This window comes from Lepisosteus oculatus, chromosome 25 (genome assembly GCF_040954835.1).
Source record: "Lepisosteus oculatus isolate fLepOcu1 chromosome 25, fLepOcu1.hap2, whole genome shotgun sequence".
Classification (NCBI taxonomy): domain Eukaryota; kingdom Metazoa; phylum Chordata; class Actinopteri; order Semionotiformes; family Lepisosteidae; genus Lepisosteus; species Lepisosteus oculatus.
In genome coordinates, this window is record NC_090720.1 from 1,855,175 (window position 1) to 1,874,935 (window position 19,761).

The 19,761-nt window shown below is 44.3% G+C and overlaps 1 protein-coding gene across 2 annotated transcripts in view; it reads left to right on the forward strand.

The window, feature by feature from the left end:
- tmem201 (transmembrane protein 201) overlaps positions 1–17,212 on the forward strand; it is a 41,823-nt gene extending 24,611 nt beyond the window's left edge. The window contains exons 8-11 of one of the 2 annotated variants that reach the window (XM_006642096.3): positions 3,787–3,849; positions 4,574–4,804; positions 8,960–9,097; positions 11,780–17,212. In XM_006642096.3, coding sequence (XP_006642159.2) covers positions 3,787–3,849; positions 4,574–4,804; positions 8,960–9,097; positions 11,780–11,877 — 530 coding nt within the window. In that variant the 3' untranslated portion in view covers positions 11,878–17,212. The remainder of the gene's footprint in view (positions 1–3,786; positions 3,850–4,573; positions 4,805–8,959; positions 9,098–11,779) is intronic. The other variant, XM_015337028.2, reaches the window with a different exon arrangement.
- The last annotated feature ends 2,549 nt before the right edge of the window (positions 17,213–19,761 follow it).

The window sequence follows — 19,761 nt, forward strand, 5'->3', positions numbered from 1 at the left end:
ATCACGTACTTTAAAATTCAGTCCGAGCAGCTTTCTGAACACTTCCTGCAGTGATTAGCAGTAATAGAAGGGATTTTTAGGAGGATAAAATGAGCAAATGCTCGCTCACTGAGCAAGTTGTCACTCAGCAGATGTGGCAGTGGGAGTCTGGCTGTATTAGCTGAGTGCAGTTGAAAGAATATGTCACTGGGTCTTCACTGGTTTAGTGTTAAAGGCCTTTCAGAGAATAAAGACTAGTTTGTTGAAGGGCTCCTGAGCAGTGTATGAAAGCAATTGAATTGAAACACTAATCACTCTATTCCTTTCTAGTATAGGATGCTAGTTTTTTGCTCTATCACGTTCTGGTGATCTTTTTAAATTTGAAACATATCCTAAGCAGCTGTCTCTTCGAAGGTGCTAATTGCCATACAGTCGCATACAGTTTTCCTTAAAGAGTTTGTGTTCCACTTTAGAAGTTTTAAATTATAGTTATCCTTATTTCTTAGTAATTTTTACGAGTGGTTTTCAGACCCGTCTTTAGAGCATAGACCTGTACAAAAACTTTCTTCTTTTTTTCTTACATCGCATTCCACCATGTTTTTTTTTAACTTTTAAGAGACATTGTCTCGTTTTAATGAAAAGCACAGAGGAGTATGTCTGTAATTGCAGCCTAAACCCAAACAGTAGTTAAAGCCATTGTCAGAGTGATGTAAAGCCAGCATGCTGCACATTGTCCACTGTTTGCTGTGTTATCCTTTTCGATGGATTTTATCACGATCCTGGTTCTATCAGCTTTTTTTCAGCCCTGTGCCCTTCCTGCACATGCAAAAGTGAAAGCACCCCTTTCGTGTCCCACATCTTTCCTGATCAGTTTCCGTGAAGTTTTTTTAATGGGCCAAAATTGTCCTTACTTTTCTATATTTTAGACTTTGCTTTCAGCTCAGACCTTTGGAGATTTTGAGCTGTCCGAAAAAACAAAATTTTGGAAATTTCTGATGAGTCAGTTAACATTTCATTTAAGGGCTGCTGAAAAGTAATCGCGAGCTCAGCTTTTACAAGAAGACAAGACGATGCAGGAGTCCTGAGCTTAGTTTTGGCTTAACTCTTGATTCTGAAGCTGGCTCTTTATCAGAAGGAACCATTCAACCCAAATTTCTTTCTCAATTGTGTTTCTGTTTAGTTACTTACACTCGATAACACACCGAAGGAAAGTGCTTTTAAGAAATATCAAGAAAATACCAGGTACTGTGTATTCCTCACTCCTGGAGAATCACCTCTGTGAGTCCAGCTTGAGTTTACTTATTTCTCGTAATCATCTTTAGTTGCTACTGTTTTAAAGCCTTTTAGTTCCCGATAAAACCCCGCGGGCCTGTGTCTCTGCAGGACGGGGAGTGGGGAGCCCTGAAGATGTTCTACATCACTGACGAGGGCTAGTGCTCCGTATAGCAGCCGATTCACCCCTCCGGTTTGTTCAGCTTGTGCCCTCGGGGAAAACACAGCTGGTTCCCCCCCGTCCTTGAGAAGCTGCTGAGCAAGCCAAGCCACGCGGCTGGGAGCCCTCCGCGAAAGACCGAGGAGGAGAGCCCCCTTCTGAGCCCGGTTTCCGGCTTGGAGAGACCCCGGCTTGTCCGCCGCTCCCAGGCCTTTGTCCGCTCGTGTGCGGGAGCGAAGGAGGCAGCTGTGGGGCGCGGAAGCTGTAGACGTAACAGGAGGCGCCGCGTCTGCCGAGAGGCCAGATGTGCCTCACAATGGGCAGAAAGGCAGTTATTGTTTCCCCTCTAAATACTTCGTGATGTCTACCAGCACCCTGCAAGAAAGGGGTGTTAAAAGATAGCGAGGATGTTTCCTTCTTCTAATATCCCAGTCGACATGCATCAGCCCATGCGTTGCCATCACCTCCAGGGGCAGTGCGTCTGCACTTCTGACCCGGTGCACGTTCTCCGTCGGGAAAACAAGGGGGCTCTTTTTTTTTTTTTGTTCGGAATAGAGGAGGAGCTGACAGGCTGGAGGCTGGAGGCTGAGCCCGCGACGTGCGGAGCGGCAGGTGGAGGCCCGTGCGGGCCCTGGGCCGCCCCGCTGTGCGAACGAGGGGCCCGCATGGCGGAGACAGCCGGTGATAAATGAAGGCCGAGTCAAAGGACAGGAAGCGCTGCACTGTGGCAGGGAGGAGGCCGGACAATAGCTGCTCCTGGCCTCGAGCCCCAGCGCGCGGGATCATGTTGCCAGACGTGAGGGAGCGATCTTCCTTTCACTCTTGTGTTCTCCCCCGAGGGCTTGAAAGAGAGGAAGACTGCAGCCCCCGGGCGGCAGAGGCGCAGGGCTGACGTTGCAGCTGTGTGTGTGTTACGGTGAGGTATTCCCGGAATGACACTTCAGGAAGCCTGAGCTGCGTTCTTCTTCATCCTTGTCACCCAGGAGCCCTGTTTTTTTTTTTCCTCTTTTTTGAGTGTGTTGGGGGGGCGCTGGTTGGAGCCATGATGGGCTTTGATGACAGCCTGGTTTTGTTACGCATCCCGCTCAGTAAAGCATGGCTTTCTGTACATTTCACCTGCACACAGGTCTACAGTGACACTGTAAAGAAATATACCTAATAGGGTTGATTCTTTTCTTCATGGAGAACTACCAAATATTCACTTAGTTTGTAGAATCATCAGTGTTGCCGAAATGCTTTTTATCGCTTTTATTGTCACTTGTTCTTTCGATTCAAATACGTCTGAAGCGTTCGAGCTGTTGAAAACTGGCGGTTTGTTAGCCAGCACCAGTTGTGCTGAGGCATGTGTGCGCTGTTGCCTTTTAATTGAGATAATTTGTGCCTGAGAGGCAGTGTTCTGCAAGACTAGGGTTGAGCCATGTGCTTGCGGTTCAACACGGTGACATCCTGTGTGTGAAACAAGGTTGTTGGCCGGTTTATGAAGTGTATGAATCATGCATGCTACTGACAACCTGACAAATCCCGTTTCAACCTTGATACCTCTCCTGATCACTCTTGTACCCCGTCAAGTCGTAGCTCAGATGTCCAGTAATTCTGATTTGAGCTGTAGAGTGCCAATACCTGTGTGTGCAGCTATTTTCCCCTCCTTTTTAAGCTTGCAAAAGCAGCTATTCAAGTGCAAGACCCGGGCTTATAAGTCCGCAACCGAACACTTAGAACTAAAACCACAAGCATGGCAGCTCTGAGCTGAAGACTGGCAGGTGGTCCAGCACCCCGCGGACGCCCGCTCCCTCCTGCTGACCCAAGACAGCCGGTTCCTTCTCGGTCACGGCTGAGGGCTCCCCCTGCCTGTCTTCCGTGACTTCGGGAATGCGAGACACTCGTTCGGCCTGTTTCAGTGGACGCGTTGTGTTCAGAGTCGCGCCTCGGGAGCACGGCGGCGTGTTTCTGTTCGAGGCAGAGCTTTCTCGCCCCCGGGTGCAGGGTTCGGACGCTGTCAGCAGTGAGTTATCTTGCTCAGAGGGGACACTGGAGTCTTGACCCTGCAGCCTGCCAGTTTTTTTCCTTCTGCTGTCAATACTTGGTTTCAATGCAAGAGAAACCAAAAATAAAAAATGTACAGGGGGCTTTGTGTGTCACGAGCATGAGCATCTGGATGTCTGCAGCTGCAAGGATTTTAGCAGATAGTGTTGCCTTGTAGACAGGCACATCTCTGCCCAGGGGTACAGACTAAGACAGCACGCTCTGGGGCTCCAGGACATGCTGGTGGGCCGGATGTCTGACAGTCAGGAGGGATGAGGGTCCAGTCCCTTCGCTATCAGTCCAGTGCGTTACTCCTCCATCGTTCTGATCTCTTGCTCCGCTTGCTGTTGCAGACTCTGGCTACTTGTTCAGCGGGAGTCGGCCCTCTTCCCAGTGTAAAGATTCTTCGCCATCAGGTGAGTCTCCTCCGTTACAAACTGCAGGGCATCGTCCTGTAAAAGTCCCTTTGCGGTTGATGTCATTGGGTCAGGTGACTCGGGTTGTCTCAAATAAACACGTTGAATTCACCGTACATGTGTGTATGTGAGTGTGTGTGGCGGGTGTTGTTTGTGCAAGGAAAAGAATGATACAAATTTAATATGACAAGTGTTTAAAGTACGTGTTCCTCAACCAAGAGTTATCTTGGTCCCCAGGAGTCAAACTGGGTAGAAAAAGAGAATCCAAAAAAGAGCACAAGTTGAGAACGCTGGCCTTTGCGTGACCTTTAACCTTGTGCTGTGTGCACAACCCCAGTCTTGAGCCGGGATGCGCTGGGTTTTCTAGGTTTCTCCACCTCGCCAACAGCTGAAGGCTTCCAAAGTGTGGTCGATCGGTCCTTTTGAGCTCATGATTTCCAGGTGGTTCAGAGCAGGGGAGGAAGGGAAAGCTGCGGATATTGGACTGGCCCTGCAGGACCGGAGTGGTCCCTCACCGGTCTGGAATATGCACCGTTCTTGACGCACACGTGCGGGCTGCCTGCGCCTCTTTTTAGAGTCGACCCCGCGAGGCGCCGCTCGTTAAAGAAGGTTTTCTAGCTTGGGGACTGGCCTGCCCGGCAGGAGCACTTCCCAGATCTCTGGCTGTTGCCGTTTGCTGCTGCAGCTGCTGTCTGACTCACTGGGCGTCTGTCTCCCGGCGCAGATTACTACTCCCTGAAGCCGGGGAGCCGGCCCGCGTCCCCCGGCCCCTCTCCCACGCCCTCGGTGGCCGGCTCGGTGACGTCCAGCTCCGGCTCCGCGCGCCAGCGGCGCCCGCTCATCAGCCCCGCGCGGCTGCAGCTGGCCGGCCGCCGCCTGCAGCTCTTCTCCTCTCCCGCCGCCCCCTGCGCCGCCTTCGCCCCCGAGGTGCCCGCCTTTCCGCCGCACCAGCAGGGTACGTACCCTCGTCGCCCGCCTTGACCGCGGCCTTCGGCCAGCCCGAACCCGACCCCCTCCGCTGCACGGCTCCTGGGGGGCCCGGGGGTTCTGGCTTCCCTAATTAGCGCACCTCAGTAATTGCTTGATTGGACAAGGCGGAGCCTCTCCTTGTTCTTGAGGCGGAGGAGCTTGAGAGAGACCTGTAGACCCTGCCTCTAGAGGAAACTGCTGGAGGGGAGAGGAGACGAGTTGCAATAGAAAAACATTCAGATTTGCAGGTTTTCTAATGTTCTAGTAATCGTTTTTACAACATGGTAGAAAAATGGTAGTATGTTTTTTGGGAGGGGTGATCATGATTTACATTTAGTGCTACTTAAAATGAATAAGAGTCACACCTGTACTAATCACCTTAGGCGTGCAGACTGACGATGCTCTCTGTCTCTGCTGTGCAGCACGTGCTTGATTGATCTGATCAGAACCGGTCGAGCCAGGTGTGGATCAGGGCCGGGGGCAGTCTGTGCACAGCAGTCCGAGATCGCTGTTCTTTATCTGCTGTGAGCTTAAGTAAGAAGAGGGGTCAGGTAGTGGCTGTTGTGATGAGGTGCCAGTGAGACCAGACAAAACAGCCACTGCACACATCAGATACCATTCGACTACTGAAATATACAGTTTTTAGATTGTTCAGACTGCAAGCTGAATCTTCCTTTCATCATTATGTGAGCATCTGTCAATGTCCTAGGCACCTAGTCTGTCATAGGGGATTATTTCTCTTGAATGTTTTATATCACCAGTTTTTTTACATAACAAAACAAACCACCTGACAAGGATGTTGAAAAAAGTGTCAGAGCTGATACAGCAGTTTGTTACAGTTACCTGAAGCATGGAGTAGTAGGGTGGTTAAAACTCAAAGCCTGTAGCTTAACTAATAAATTATACCCTATCCTCAGCGTGTAATTATAACAGTGTGATTAAACACCACTCTCCAGCTTTGATGTGAAGAGAATGATTCAAAGCCAAGCATTCAAAGTACCAGCTTTTCAGTAATAAAAATTGAATTAAAACTACTTAATCTTCTTCATATTTTCATCCGTCAGTCACTGTTGAATTGCAATGCTTTTTCAATGCAGATAAATGTGTTTTGTAGACAAGTTCTTAGATTCAGCTCGTCACTATTGCCATTTGGGATTTTGGTCCCCACATAGTAAGACCTGAACCGATGTGTTTTGTCATCTTTCCAAGGCTGCATTAAAATAATATCTGTTGTCTTTATTATTCAGTGAAGCTAATTATTTCTTCTTCAAGGAGGAAGTTTGCTGGCCTAAAATTCTTGCCGTTTTTTTAAATCTTTGAGATGCGTTTTTCCCTTTCTGAAAGGGAATAGCAGGTTAAGGATGCTTGGCTAGGGGATGCCAGTTTAGCTGATTGTCCTGGTTCCTGCTTTCCTGTAGGGCCCTGTGTGTGTGTTTGGCCTGCAGCTCTTCTGCACTGGTTACACAAGAGTGCTGTAGAGCAGAGAGCGATGTGCCTCTGTTTCCAGACTCCTGGAGGACATGTGTACCAGCATGAGGGGGAAACCACTTGACCTGTCATAGCTGAGGACCTGACCTCTCTACATATGAGCGCTGGCCCAGTTGTGCATCATCGCGCGGTAACTTGGTGGCAACTGTTGTTGTTTGTTGGAGCAGACCTTGATCTTCCTCTTCGTGGAAAAACCTCTGTCGAGAATGGGGTGGCGTTTTTCTGATTTGGAGTTGACAGGTGGTTCAGAGCTTCGAGTTCCTCGTCTTTAACCACCCAGGTGTGTTTCACAATCCGGGGGAGAAACGCCAGGAGGTTCGGGGATAAATTAGCAGTCAGCGCTGATATAGGTACGTCAGCAGTTCATGTCAGCTGTAATGATGAGTTGTAATTCATCCAGCTTGCTGGTCACCAGCTTGAACGGAAATGAAAATTGACTAGATTAACCGTAATCTTTGAGGCCTTTAAACATCAGTCACTATGTACAGCTGCATGTCAGAAATACTACTCCAAACAGAAAGCTAATGAACAGCAAGACATCTTTGTGAAGTCTTCTGATCCTCCTCCTTCCTCTGCTCTTCATATCCAGTAGCTCTATATCCTATATCCTGGTCTGATGTTTGTGAGATGGGCCAGGGTTTGCATCAGCTCAGGGGTTGATATTGCACCCTCTCGTTTGCCTTCTCTCTGTTGTCCTTCGATATCCAGTGATATCCAACGCCATGTTTCTCTCTTCTTTTCAGACGGTGCTCAGTACTCTAATTGTAACTCGGACTGTCAGAGTTGTTTCCTGTATTACGCTAGCAGGATGTACTGTAAAAACATGAAAATACTGAGGAAGCAGGGAAACGTTTAATTGGTTGCAGTCTTCTCTGCAGTCAAGGCAAGTAATACTTGCTTTTTCAATTGAGTTTGACATGAAAGCAGCACCTGGAGTAGTAGTTGGGGGCTCTGATCCAGAGGGTTGAGGGTTCGAATCCAAAATGGTTGGTGCTGTTGAACCTAGCGTTTGCTCCAGGAAATTGTCATTCTGTATGTTGTTTCCTGTTTGTCATTGTAAATTACTTCTAAATTGATCTACCTGGCAAAATACAGGGGGGAAAAAAAGGTATATACTGTATGTGTCTATTCGATATTCACATATTTTATGTGTGTGATCCGCTTTTCTAAAAATAGGTTCAGATTTTTTATTCTGGCAAAATCCTTCTTTGCAAGCATCTTCTCTTCATAACTTGAATATGAAAATATAACTTTTGAGCTACTGTTAGAGATGGCTAGTAAGAGTTGAAACTACTTGGAATGTGAGCCTGGATTTAGAAGAGCAAGTAGCACACAAGTATCTTAGTTGCTGCATTCCTAGAAAATGCAATGAGGTGTCATGTCTGTGGTATATGAGCAGTGGGTTATAGACCTACGGGGTTAAACGTGGTCTCTAATTAAAGCGCAGCAGCGTTTAAGAAGATTAAGGAGGAAAGAGTCCTTTTAATTGCACAGTGTTGGCTTTCATGCTGGTATGACTCATTGCGCTGTGAGCTGTGAGGGGGGTCCTGGGAGTGGAGCCCTAAACCCCCCCCTCACGGAGGAAGTGTCCGGGACAGGAAGTGACTTCAGGATTCGCGGCTGTCTTTAAGGATTAGGGCAAGAAAGCCCTTCGCAAACAGCGTTCGAAAAGGCTAATTTCTTTTGAACAGGTTGCCCACAGAGTGCTTTGTGTGGCAAGACGTGCTCCGTCAGCAGATTTGTAAATGAAATTGTCTGCTCTTAATCCTGTGAAGTGCCTGTTACGTTGAAGAGTCATTTCTCATTTTTACATGCCTGATGATAACATACTACTAGACAGTATTCTCACTTTTTTGTTTATAATTGTTTTTTTTAATATGTGTCCTGGACAATTGCAAATTTAAATGACTACTGACAAAGTTTTGATAAGACATTCCTTCTACAGCAGAAGGGGCATTTAGGAAATTATCCCGTAACTGTTTTTTTTTCTTCCAGTGAGGAAAAGAGAAACCTCATCTAAAATCTTGATATTGCAGAAGGATTTTCCACCATATAACTACTTCACACACTCAAACATGCAATTTCACATTCTGGCTTTATTTCTCATTTTGCAACATATCTTTAAATCCTTCAGTTTTGTTTTTCATTGCATTTTAATTGCACAGCACATTGAAATTGTCTAATTGTGCCTGAAAGCACACATTGCACGTTAACGTTCTTTCTCAGCTTCCATACACATTTAATTACTGAATTACTGTGCTTGAACACTGCTTAATGGTTTTGTCTGTATTGTATAATAGAATTCATTATGACTAAGACCAGAAAAAACTCCAAGCTGTCTGAATTCCTTCACTATTACTGTTTCGTAAGGTGGGGTTTCAAAGAGATGTCAAGTAGTCTTATTTGGCATTATGAAAAGATTTCCTAAATGTGTTTTTAAATACAGTAGACATTTTTTTTTTTCATCAGGAACCAGCTGATAGTATTAACTGTGCCAAAAATGTCTTACGTTGTAAAAGGGATTATGCAATGTCTAAAATGAAAAGGGATTCCAGCATACAGACTGTTCGCCATGGCAGCTGGGAAGAAGCAGAAAGCTTGAACTGCTCGGTCCGTCCTGATTGGCAGCGATGCCCTTTCACTGTGCTTGCAGATGCCAGGTCCGTCCTGGAGGGCGGCAGCGTGTTTGGCGACGCGGAGCAGGGGAAGAGGGACAGCTCGTCGGGGTCCTCCACCTGCCTGGTGGACACCACCACTGGAGGGGGCGCGGACAGCGGCGCGGGCTGGAAGGGTAGGCGTTTTTCATTTCCCCCAGAAGGCCTGAGAGCGGCGTCCTCGCTCACGTCGCACGGCTGCCGAGAACAAAGGGGAGCAGCGTTCCCCGACTGCCGGGCGTGGGTCGGTCCTTTCTCATGGCACGCGCCGCTGCTCTGGACAGGCTGGCTCGGGACAGAGGACCTGAGTGAGAGCCGCAGGGGGGGCTGGTGAGATACTCCAGTAACACAGAGAGGCCTGGCGGTAAGGGCAGCCGCTGCCAGCACTGATCTGCCCTTCGGGTCTTCTGTTTCGGGTCGACCTCTAAGTTTATTGCTCAGAGGGACAGGTCAAGCGTAGCGCACGCCCGCTGGCACCTGACCCTTCGCCTCCTCACCTGGCTCTTATCACAGGGTGGGTGACACCACACACCTGCTTAAAAGAAGTTTCCGGGCTTGTTTTGTTAACGCCATCAAAGGTGAGCTTTGAGCGTGGTGGAGGAATTATTGAATATTGGTTACTTGGTTGGTTGAATGTGTTCCTACGGCTAGGAAAGTATTCCAAATAGTTTATTAGAATTTACATTTATATATGTAGATTCAATTGCTGTACAGCTGTGCCGTGCAACTTCCTGTATCATACCCTATCTTAAAGAACATTTGCATGGACTCCAGTAATACATATCTTTTCAAAAAGGACAGCTCCTGTCCAATGGGAAACTCCTGTAAGCATACACAGGTGATGAAGATGTTATCTTGCATAAGGAAACTTAAAACAGGATACTTCATTTCAGTGTCCTGCTGATCATCGTCACAGTATTGTCATTTGAATTAAGCCAGTTTCCACCCTGTTACACTCAGGTCCAATAGCAATGAGATATGAGTACCGAAGCAGTGTTGTTTTGTTTGAATTGATTGGAATTTGAGGAATACCACCATAAAGAATATTTAACTTTGTGCAGGAATGCCTTGATGACTAAGAGAACTGTTTTTACTTGTATTAAAATGTAGTTTTTAATGCACTGTTTGTCTTGTTGAGTAATATAAAAAACTTTGTTTTTTCAGTAGGGCTTTAGGGAATTGGAAAGCAGTTTGTTAGCAGTGAGGGCTTGGTATTCCAGTCAGGAAAAAAGATGGGTCACGTGTAATAAAAGTGGCATCAGGAATAAAGCACTTTGTTGATCCATCCATGAAACTGCACCTCATCAGCAAACACAGAACTCTCTCGTAAATAAATGCAAAGCAAATAGACATGACATGTAATTCCCAGCAGGAATACAGACTTGAATGTCTTTTCTTCTAGTCTTGTCTATCTGGTCTGTGTCTGTAATGCTCTGTTTACAAAACACTCAAACAAACCTCAGCATCCTCTGAGATTAGCAAGCTGCTGTCCATTGTTAAAGTTCAGAAAAGGTGTTCATGCATTCACAGTGTGCTGCCTGAACTATCCTAGATCAGCAGTTCTTACAGCAGAGTGATTAAGATCTACCCTTAGATTAATCCGTTTTTCTTGTTGATGCCCACTGGACACACTGTAGCAGTAATGAACGGTGTAATGTCTTTGCACTTTGTCCTCACTGCTTCTCCTCCCTGGATACAGATCAGCTCTAATCTGAAATAGAGAGGTGACAAGAATGTTCGTCTCCTGCAGCAGCCTCAAGTATTTTGTTTCACTTTAAGAAAACGTGTGTAAACACAAACACACTTAGGGGAAGGATCTGGTGTCAGGCCAGCTTGGGTAAAGATGTTTCTTTCCCCATCTGCAGCGGGACAGTTTGAGCCACTGTTTTGGTGGTGGTTGCAGTTTTAATTCATCCCTTTTTTTGTTAACCCAAACAAATCTAACCTGGATTTAAACTGTTCCATGACATCAGCCGCAACAAAAGGCCGGGCTTGGATTATTTTAGTGCCAGATGATAGCTCTAGAACAGCTCTAGTCCTTCAGTGCATGGGTTGGGCTTTCAGACTCACTTGAGTCTTAATTGGAGGATTGATCTGTAAATGGTTGCAGCTTTATCTTATGGAGTGCGCTGCACCATTAACCGTTTTTCCTAACGTCTTTGCAGCCTCTTGTGAGACTTTGTTTACCCCTGTAAAGAAGCACACAGTTAATTTTATTTCGTTTTTAAGGTACCCATGTCAACTGCTAAAATTACTCTGATTTTGTTATTTCAATCAGTCTGTTGTTTGACCAAAAGCAGCACAAGCTATAAATTGTGTTTTTTACCAATCAACTTGTCAACTGAAGTCACATTGCAGTAAGTAGAGTTAGACTCTTGCAGCCTGTTGGAATAAGAATTTTACTACAGGGCTAATAATGACTTATCAAGTGGGGAGCTGCGTAGGCTGCAAAAGAAAAAGTAAAGGTTTATTCCTGCTGAAAAGAGAAGACATGAAACGCAACGTTTTGGCTGAGGAGCCGTCGTCAGGCGTGTGGAGGTGTGTGACACACCTGAAGAAGGCACAGAGGCCAAAGCCTTTATCTGTTCCTGATCATTTAGCAGATGCACTGCAAGGTGTAATAATTGCACAAAAAGAAATCCAGTAGTCCTCATCACCTCTGAAACATTTGCAGTAAAAAGATGAAGGTGCGCAGTGCTCCCAAGAGTCGCATAGAGGTGTTTGTATATATGGTGTGTATTCTGTGCAGTCTAACGTTTCTTGGCGTCCTGTTTTCTCTTCCTGTTTTCTTTAATTGCACCCCTTTGCCTCTGTCTCAGGACTCCTGGGCCGCTCGCTGTGGCAAGGCATGCTGGGTGTCAGCCTGACCCTGAATATCGTCCTGACGGGTGCGTATGTGTACCACAGCTGGAGATGAAGGAGGCAGAGGGGCGTGGCGCCTCTCGCAGCGTGGGCAGTGCCCCCGGTGCCCCTGCCAGCGTGCTCCCCGCACACTCTGCCCAAGCCACCACCCTGCAACACTCATCTCGCGGCGCTGCAAGGACGCTGCAAGGGTACTTCAGTCACCGCTGTTGTCAACGTTCCCCGAGGGGTTCTGGGATTGCCACTACAGGGCCAGAGCCTTCAATATTCCTCCGTCTTGCTGCATAAAGAGCTAGTCTGAAACTAACTGTAGGTACAAACGCCAATCTGGTGCTGCTGGGGCCCTTGTGTCTTAATTCCAGTGAACATCTCTGATGCTGCTGTTACAGTCTCTGCCTTTTTTGTGGGGTCTCTTAAGTTTGATTGTACACAGAAAGAGGCAACCATGCAAAGGCATTTAAAAAGAAATCCAACACAGAGTCTTTCCTTGTATTTTGTACAATACTTTAAATTATAAAGAGTGTCTTTTTTTATAAGCAGTTTGGAGTGGGTGAATATTTTTTTATCAGCGTTCTAGTAAATTGGCAGAGAGTGTTAACATATGAGGTGATTTTCCCTGACAGGATCTCAATAACCGTTTTTAATGCAAAAGACCGTAAGAAAACTGCAACACAGAACCAATGTCTACACAACACAACGCCTGAGTTAACTCTAGTTGTTAGAAGTCGGGTTTTAGGTGCTAATTTGGTGCTCTGTCTTATGTATACTGTATACACTGTGTAAAAGAACAGATTCAGCCAAAAGAAGTACATAACAGCCTTTGGATTCATCATTTGAAGATGCTTTATTTTCTTTTTAAGATTGCTCAGATTTGGCTGCGGGAGAGTTTTATTGTTGATCTCAAAGCCAGTAGTCAGAGCTGAAAAGAAAACATTTTCAAGCATCACTGCCAGGTGTGCAGATAAGAGCTGCAGTGAAACTGAATCGTTGGAATCTCAGCCTCCTTCATTTCAGCGAAGAATTCCACCGTGCTCCATTCTGCTTTCAATGGCATTAATTTATGACCAGGTGAAAGGGGAGGAACTACTGCATTTTGAAATGAAATGGAGAGCAGTTCTTTCTGATGACTGAAACAAAGGCTTTTGGGGGCTGGAGAAAAATCTCTCTCTCAAGCTGTTCATCAATTACCTGTATCCTTCAGAAATGTTCTAATATTGCACAAAGTCCTTTTGTATGGGGGGTGAATGGATATTTTTTTCTTGCAGCTTAAACTGCTGTTGGAGAATACGCTATTAATCTTAAGTGTAAATTGCATAATTTGCTTAATGCAAATTAAAGAATAGTATACTTACATACTACCCCCATATTCCAGTTTTTAGTGGGAAATCAACTATTTAATTAATTGAACTGAGGATCAATGGGTTAAAAAAAGCTTTCAATGATGTGAGGTAGACTGGATTGATACAAGAGAAACATTGAATTTGTAAGAATTAAGGTATGCTTTGGTGCTTTAAATAGGCTGAGAAAGGAAATCCCAGATGCATGTATTTATTTATTTTGTATCTTAGATCAAGTGCACAACAAAAACAAAGTTTGAAAACACTACTGTAATTATAAAATGAGTAATTATTTCTGAACAAGACAGTCCTGGCATCCAGAACAGAATGGAGGTTCCTTTGTTGTCTGCTGTAGGTACAGAGCTGTCTGGAGATGGTGAATTTTGATGTTGACTTGGATTTATATATGTGTATGTTTTTCAATCAGGAGTCGTTGCCACTTTAACTGAAGATATGTGTATTACTGTAATGCATAATATTTTTTGAAAAACCGCATAAGCTGTAATGCACATCATTGCTTTAAAAATACCTTGTAAAAACACTTGTAGGATTTTTTTGGTTTAAGATGTGTGTGTACAGTGCGTTTAAACTTCTTAGCAATTGTTGTATTCTATTTCAAAAATTTTTGCTACACTTAACTGCAATATATATTTTTAATGCACATACAGTACACCCCTACCTTACAAAATGTAAGTCACTGTAACAATGGAGTCCCCATTTGTCATTATGCTGTTTTCATGTTATCACAAGGTATTGCATAATCAAGTAGTCTTAATTGTTCACTTTGTATTGCCACAGCTGCACGTCATCCTAATGGCTGTTTAGTAGTTCTTATTTTAATCCTAAACCTTCAAATGAAGTCCTTATTTCAGAAACATTTATTCGCTAATGTCTAAAGTGGTGGATAATGTCATTTATATATTAAAACAAGTTTAATACATTTAAATTATTCCAGTTCACTGCAGGTTGAGTTTAACTGTGGGGGAAAAAAACAAATGATTTCCAGTCTTGGTTTCCAGTTTGATTGAAGTACTTTTAAATGTATTGAAAATATGTATTGCTGCTAAAAGTTAAGAAATGTTAACTACTGAAGTCGGTCAAATTGATTGTGTGAAAGAAAGTATATATGCAACTTGCACATGAAAAGGAAGTGGGTTAACTGAAAAAGTTCAAGTTCGGTGTCATTACTAAAAAGTAAGTTGCATCTAAATGTTTCTTAAATTGTATTTATTCTGATGGATTCTATTCATCTGGTGTGACCGACCCTTATTCATATAAACCTCCAACTTCTGTTTCTGTATTTGGTCTTCTAAGATGCAGTGAACACATTAAAGTTGAAAAGCAGAGTGATTTTTTTTCCCGAATGCTCCTTTAAAAGACCCTCAAGCAGGTTAACACAGCAGTCTCAGGAGTCCGTTTGTCCTGTTTGTGACAGGAGAGTTAAAGTACTGTAACATGCAGCACTGTGGGGCAAAGTGGACCCCTGTCAGAATGTCCAGCAGGAGTCAGCTCCAGTGCTCTTCTCGGAATATAGTGAATTTTGGGATCTGCCTGATTCTTGTCTTTTTGTCATATCGGATCTATCTGGACTACCTGGAATTCTGCTAGCATTCAGATCTGCCATGTGTTTTTAATTCAGTCATAACAGTTTCACAGCAGTGATAACTACAGGGATATTAATATATTGTAAGGTACTTATTTAGTGTCTAGTGAGGCCAGTTGTAATTTGCAGAGAGGCTGCCCTTTGTCTTATTTTATGCTTTTGTTAGTGTGAGGATTAAAGCTCCTTAAATGTGTGGGTCTGCCCTTTTCCACTGCGACAACACTACCCCGAGCTGTAAATATTTTGAATAACCTCTTGCTGAGGTAGAAGCAGTTAGTGTTAAGTGATTTTAGCTGGTTACGTTTGGCAACATCAAAATCTGTACTCGCAAGTTTATCTGCACAGTAGCTGCAAACTTCACTGCGGCCGGGAAGATTTTACAGGAAAACGGACAACAGACGTCCAGTCCCATGTTAGCAATGCTGCCTTTGCTGTGGAGTGGCAGTATTTACAGTGTGGGCTTGTGCACTGTTTGCTGGACACAGTGTGAATGACAGTCCTGTCATGGCAATATCTGGTGCTACAGTATACAGGTGCCAGAACTATAGGGGGATATTAATCTAGACAGAAGCACTTCTGAGTGCTCCTCCTAAATCAGCTGTCCTGTGTCGACATCTTCCCAGAGCTTTCCTGTTTGCTCTGGTCTAGGAGCCACTCACCACACAGAATAAAGGGGAATGTTATCCAGTCCCAGTTCACTGCAACTATCCAGTCAAGATATCAGCCTCACAGAATCGCTTGTGACTGCACTGACTTTTTTATTGATTTACAAAATGTGAAATTGGCGATTTTGTTTTGCACCACGCATGCACTCCGTTTTCAGATCACCAGTTGTTTTTTTAAAAAGGGCCCCGGTCTGGGCCTTAATCTCCTGACAGGGCAGTTTGCACCTGTTGGAGAGCCGACACGTCTCTCTCAAAACGTCGCTGGACGCCTGCCGGGGCTTGGCAAGTGGGAGAAGCTGTCCCTTCCCAGGATGCCCAGCTTCTCCCAACTGCTTCCTCACAGGCGCTCGTTTGCAAACCCAGCATGAGTGTTGCGTTGTCGCTCAGAGATTCCCAGCCCCATCGGTTAGTGCCATGACTCGGTCTCGGTCTCGAACCTGTGACATCTGAGTCATGAGGCTCAGCCTATGAGCCTGTGCTCCCAGTGTCTGTGCATATTTACTGCAGAATCACTCAGGAGCTGAGCTGCACTGATTTCCTGTTTCTTGAATCTCAACACTTTCCTCTACTGTGATGCTAATTACTGAGCTTGGCTTGTGTCGGCAAGGGGGCCCTGAATTGACTTTATTGAAACAATGTCAGTAGACTTGGATTTTGTTGGTGGTGACTGTACTGTTTTAAAAAAGCAGGCGATGAAAATTGTGTGCAGCGCTAGTTCGCCTTTTGTAACATGGTAACATTTTTACAAAATCACGTTTTTTCCCTTAAACATGTTTGTATGTTTATGCAGAAGATAAGTTGAGCAGTGTCACCCTCACTGCAAAATTGAATTAGAGTCAATGATTTTTAAACTAGGCTAGATAGGCTAGAGAAAAAAAACTGGCAGAGCTGATCAAATGAGCAGGTCAGTGCCACAAGCTCAACTCAACTGAGAAAATGGGACACAACTGTGCTGCAGAAATTTCAAGAGGCGAATCCGTGTGCCATCTTGTTCAGTCCCTTCTTGAACGCTGTGCAGCTCTCATTCCCATTTTTCTGTTTATAACTGCCTACTTGATTTGAAATCTGACTTGGGACAATAAGACTGCCAGAAGGCCTGACTGACAAAATATTTCACATGTAACAGGTGCAGATGAAATGCTGTTTTGACTTTCAAAAAAAAAATGTGAAAAAAGATAATTTGAGTAAAACATTTATCATCTGCCTTCTGAAAATACTTTTTTTCTTTTCTTGAAACTTTGTATTTGGATTGCTGTGTGGAATCACAGCTGCTGAACTCCAAAAACAAATTCCAGTAGTTTGAGGTAATGCAAGTTTATGTAACGTACTGCATTGTTTACAGACATGTTGCTGCATCATATTTTGTATCGATAAACGTGTGCATAGCAAACTGGGTTGAGTGTGAACAAAATATACTTGCAAAACCCAAATATAGAGATCTGTGAAAGCAATCATAACGGAACTGCTGCTGCATGCTTTAATTGAAAAATGAAATGTTTTTTTTTTCTGTACTATTGCTAAATGGAGAATATGTTTGTAATGTTCATCATAGCTGCATATTTTTATGTTTGTCTTTGTAAGTTTTTTTCTCCAAGTCCAAGAATGCCACATGCTGTTGAAATTGTTTTGTGGAGTTCATTTTACAGAAGAGATGTGATTCTTGCAATCGGCCAGTTGTGCTGAGCCCTTAGCTTGACGATTGTTTTCGGCATGTTCTTGTTATTCGTTACTTTGTTTGACCCGAGATAAAGAAAAACAAGAATAAACGCTATTAAACCTCTTTTACATATGTGCACTTTGTTGTTGGGGTTTCTTTCACTGCAGAGGTCTAGAACAAGGGGTGCCAGCCTGCTCTGAGACAGATCAGGATGGGTTAAGATAAAAAGTACAGTTGAAAGCTTTTGTGCAGAGGGTGGAATGCATTAACATTTCGTGTATAGACATCACCTTTCATCATTACCCTGCAAGATAAAAGAAAAGTCTTAATCTCTGCCAGACCCAGGCTCCCCAAGGTTAATTTCCAATTTCACGTGTTTGATTCAAGCACAACTTGCCCTCTCTGACTATATGTGCAAAATTAATGAAGATGGAAAAACTTGACAGTGATTCCTTGACAAATTCCCTTTTTCAAGGGTATATAAAAATGGGGAAAAATACCAGCTCTTAAAGTGACTTGGAAAGAGCAGGATGCATATGTAAAATTCAATTTAAAAGCTATGTGGCATCCAGCATATTGCTTTTAGTTGAAAGACTATTAAATGCACTTTTGAATGGCAGCTTCAGTATTCTATAGTACAGTGTTCAGTGCAGAATTAAGCTTACAGGGTTTTGTTTCCACTTTTGATTCTAGGACAGAACGTCATGCACACCTAAATTAGAATTACTGTTGCACAAATAGTTTAATGACGTCTGATACCAGTGCCTCTTTCTTGAAAACATTGCATTGCAGAGAAGGCTGACATTGTCTATTAGTTCAACAAAGAAAATGCTTCCCTTTCTGATGCTATATTGCCCAGTCAACGAATTTGTGTTGTAGCAGCGATGAGCCTTTGAATCAGAATCATTCTGAAACCTTCCACGTTATGATCAGTGTTTGTAATGCAATCAAGGAGTAGGTGAATGTGGATGTACCCTTCACAAGTGTAGGGTTCGTTTACCAGCTTGTGGTGACCATCTGTGTGGAGTCTGCATGTACTCCATGGTCATGTGAGTTTGTTTTTTTTTAGATGCTCCTGTTCTGCTCCCACCTGGCAAAAACCTTCATGCTCGGTATGAAAAGCCCCTCAACGTTGTGCTTTTCTGGGAGAAGTTGTTCTGGTACAATCGTACTGATTAGGTGACTAAAATGGAACCAAAGGACCGTGATGAGCCTGATGTCCTTCTCTCGGCTGTATCAGTTCTGCTGGTGTGAAAGGAGGAGGAGTCGGATAGAGGATGGTGTGGGTAATGCCTTTTGGTTTCCATCCATCCATTTTCTAACAGCTTCATCCAATACAGGGTCACAGGGGAGCTGGAGCCTATCCCAGCAATACACCCTGGACGGGACGCCAGTCCAGCGCGCGGCACACACACGTCATCTTCTAGCTTCTCCAGGTTGTGCGTACAAATACCGGACAAGGAAAACCAGCTTCGGCCCCGATAGAAGAACAGGCGGGGAGTCCACATCAGAAGACCTCCGCAGGCAGGAGGGCCGGAACGGGTCCGCATGTACACACCCGTCACCGTGGCCGCCTTCGACGAGATCCACACCAACCTAGTCGGCAGCGTTTTCAAGAAGACACTTGGCAAGTTAAGAGCACAGACAGGACTGTGTGGTGGCGTTGTGAGAGCAAAAGGTAGAATACTGATCGGCTGGACACAGCAAGCCGAATGATTTTTCTTATTCTTATTATTGTCCTTTCTTTCACAGTTGCTTATGGGCAGCAGCATGAAGCAGTGATCATGGTTCAAGACGTACAACTGGACGGTTGTGGGTCCAGATTTCAGCTGAGGTGCTGCTGTTGTACCCTGAGCAGTTCGACCAAATCGTTGAACTAAAACACCCAGATGTATGACTGGGTACAGATGGAAGTTGCTATAGAAAAAGTGTGACTTAGTAATAATATTATTCATATTAAGTAGTAACAATGCTAGTTCTATAATCGGCATGTTTTTGGTTGACACATTTTTTTGGAGATTGCACAGGTAGCTTATGCCTATCACCTTGCGGGTGTGTATTTGTGTATTAGTACACATGTATAACATGAAACTTCCTTTTCTACAGATTCCAACACCTCAGCGTGCTGGAGTTCCATCTGTTCTGCTCCATTGTGCATTCTTGGATTTTTGTAACCTGGAAGTTACATCAGGGTTAATCGGGACCAACTCTTGTTTTTCAGGCTTAAGAGAGGTTTTAATTCTTTTTAATCAGACGTGTTAATGATACAGTGCAGGTCTTCTGTAATTTTTTTTACTGCATCGCGGTGGTCCAATTATCTTTGTAGCCTTGTAATTTGTGTACTCATTTGGCAGTAATGCCCTGTTTTGTTAAATGAGGTGTGGTTTGTGCTATCTTTGCCAAGATCTTGCTCCTTCTTGTCAGGTATTCCCTTTTATTGTTTTTCAATATTCATAATTCTTATTTTCGCTAAGCAGTGTAAATACTCCAGAGCTTCAGTAACGATTAATACTGAGCGCCTTGTAAGCTTATAGCTTCAGAGCACTCTCTAGACACAGGGTGTATACCACAGTTTAATTCCTTATCGCATTGTTTTAGTTTTCTTAAACGCCTATAATTTGTACTTGAACTAACAATATCCCCTTGTATTTTTTTTAGAAGGAGTTGATTATTATTC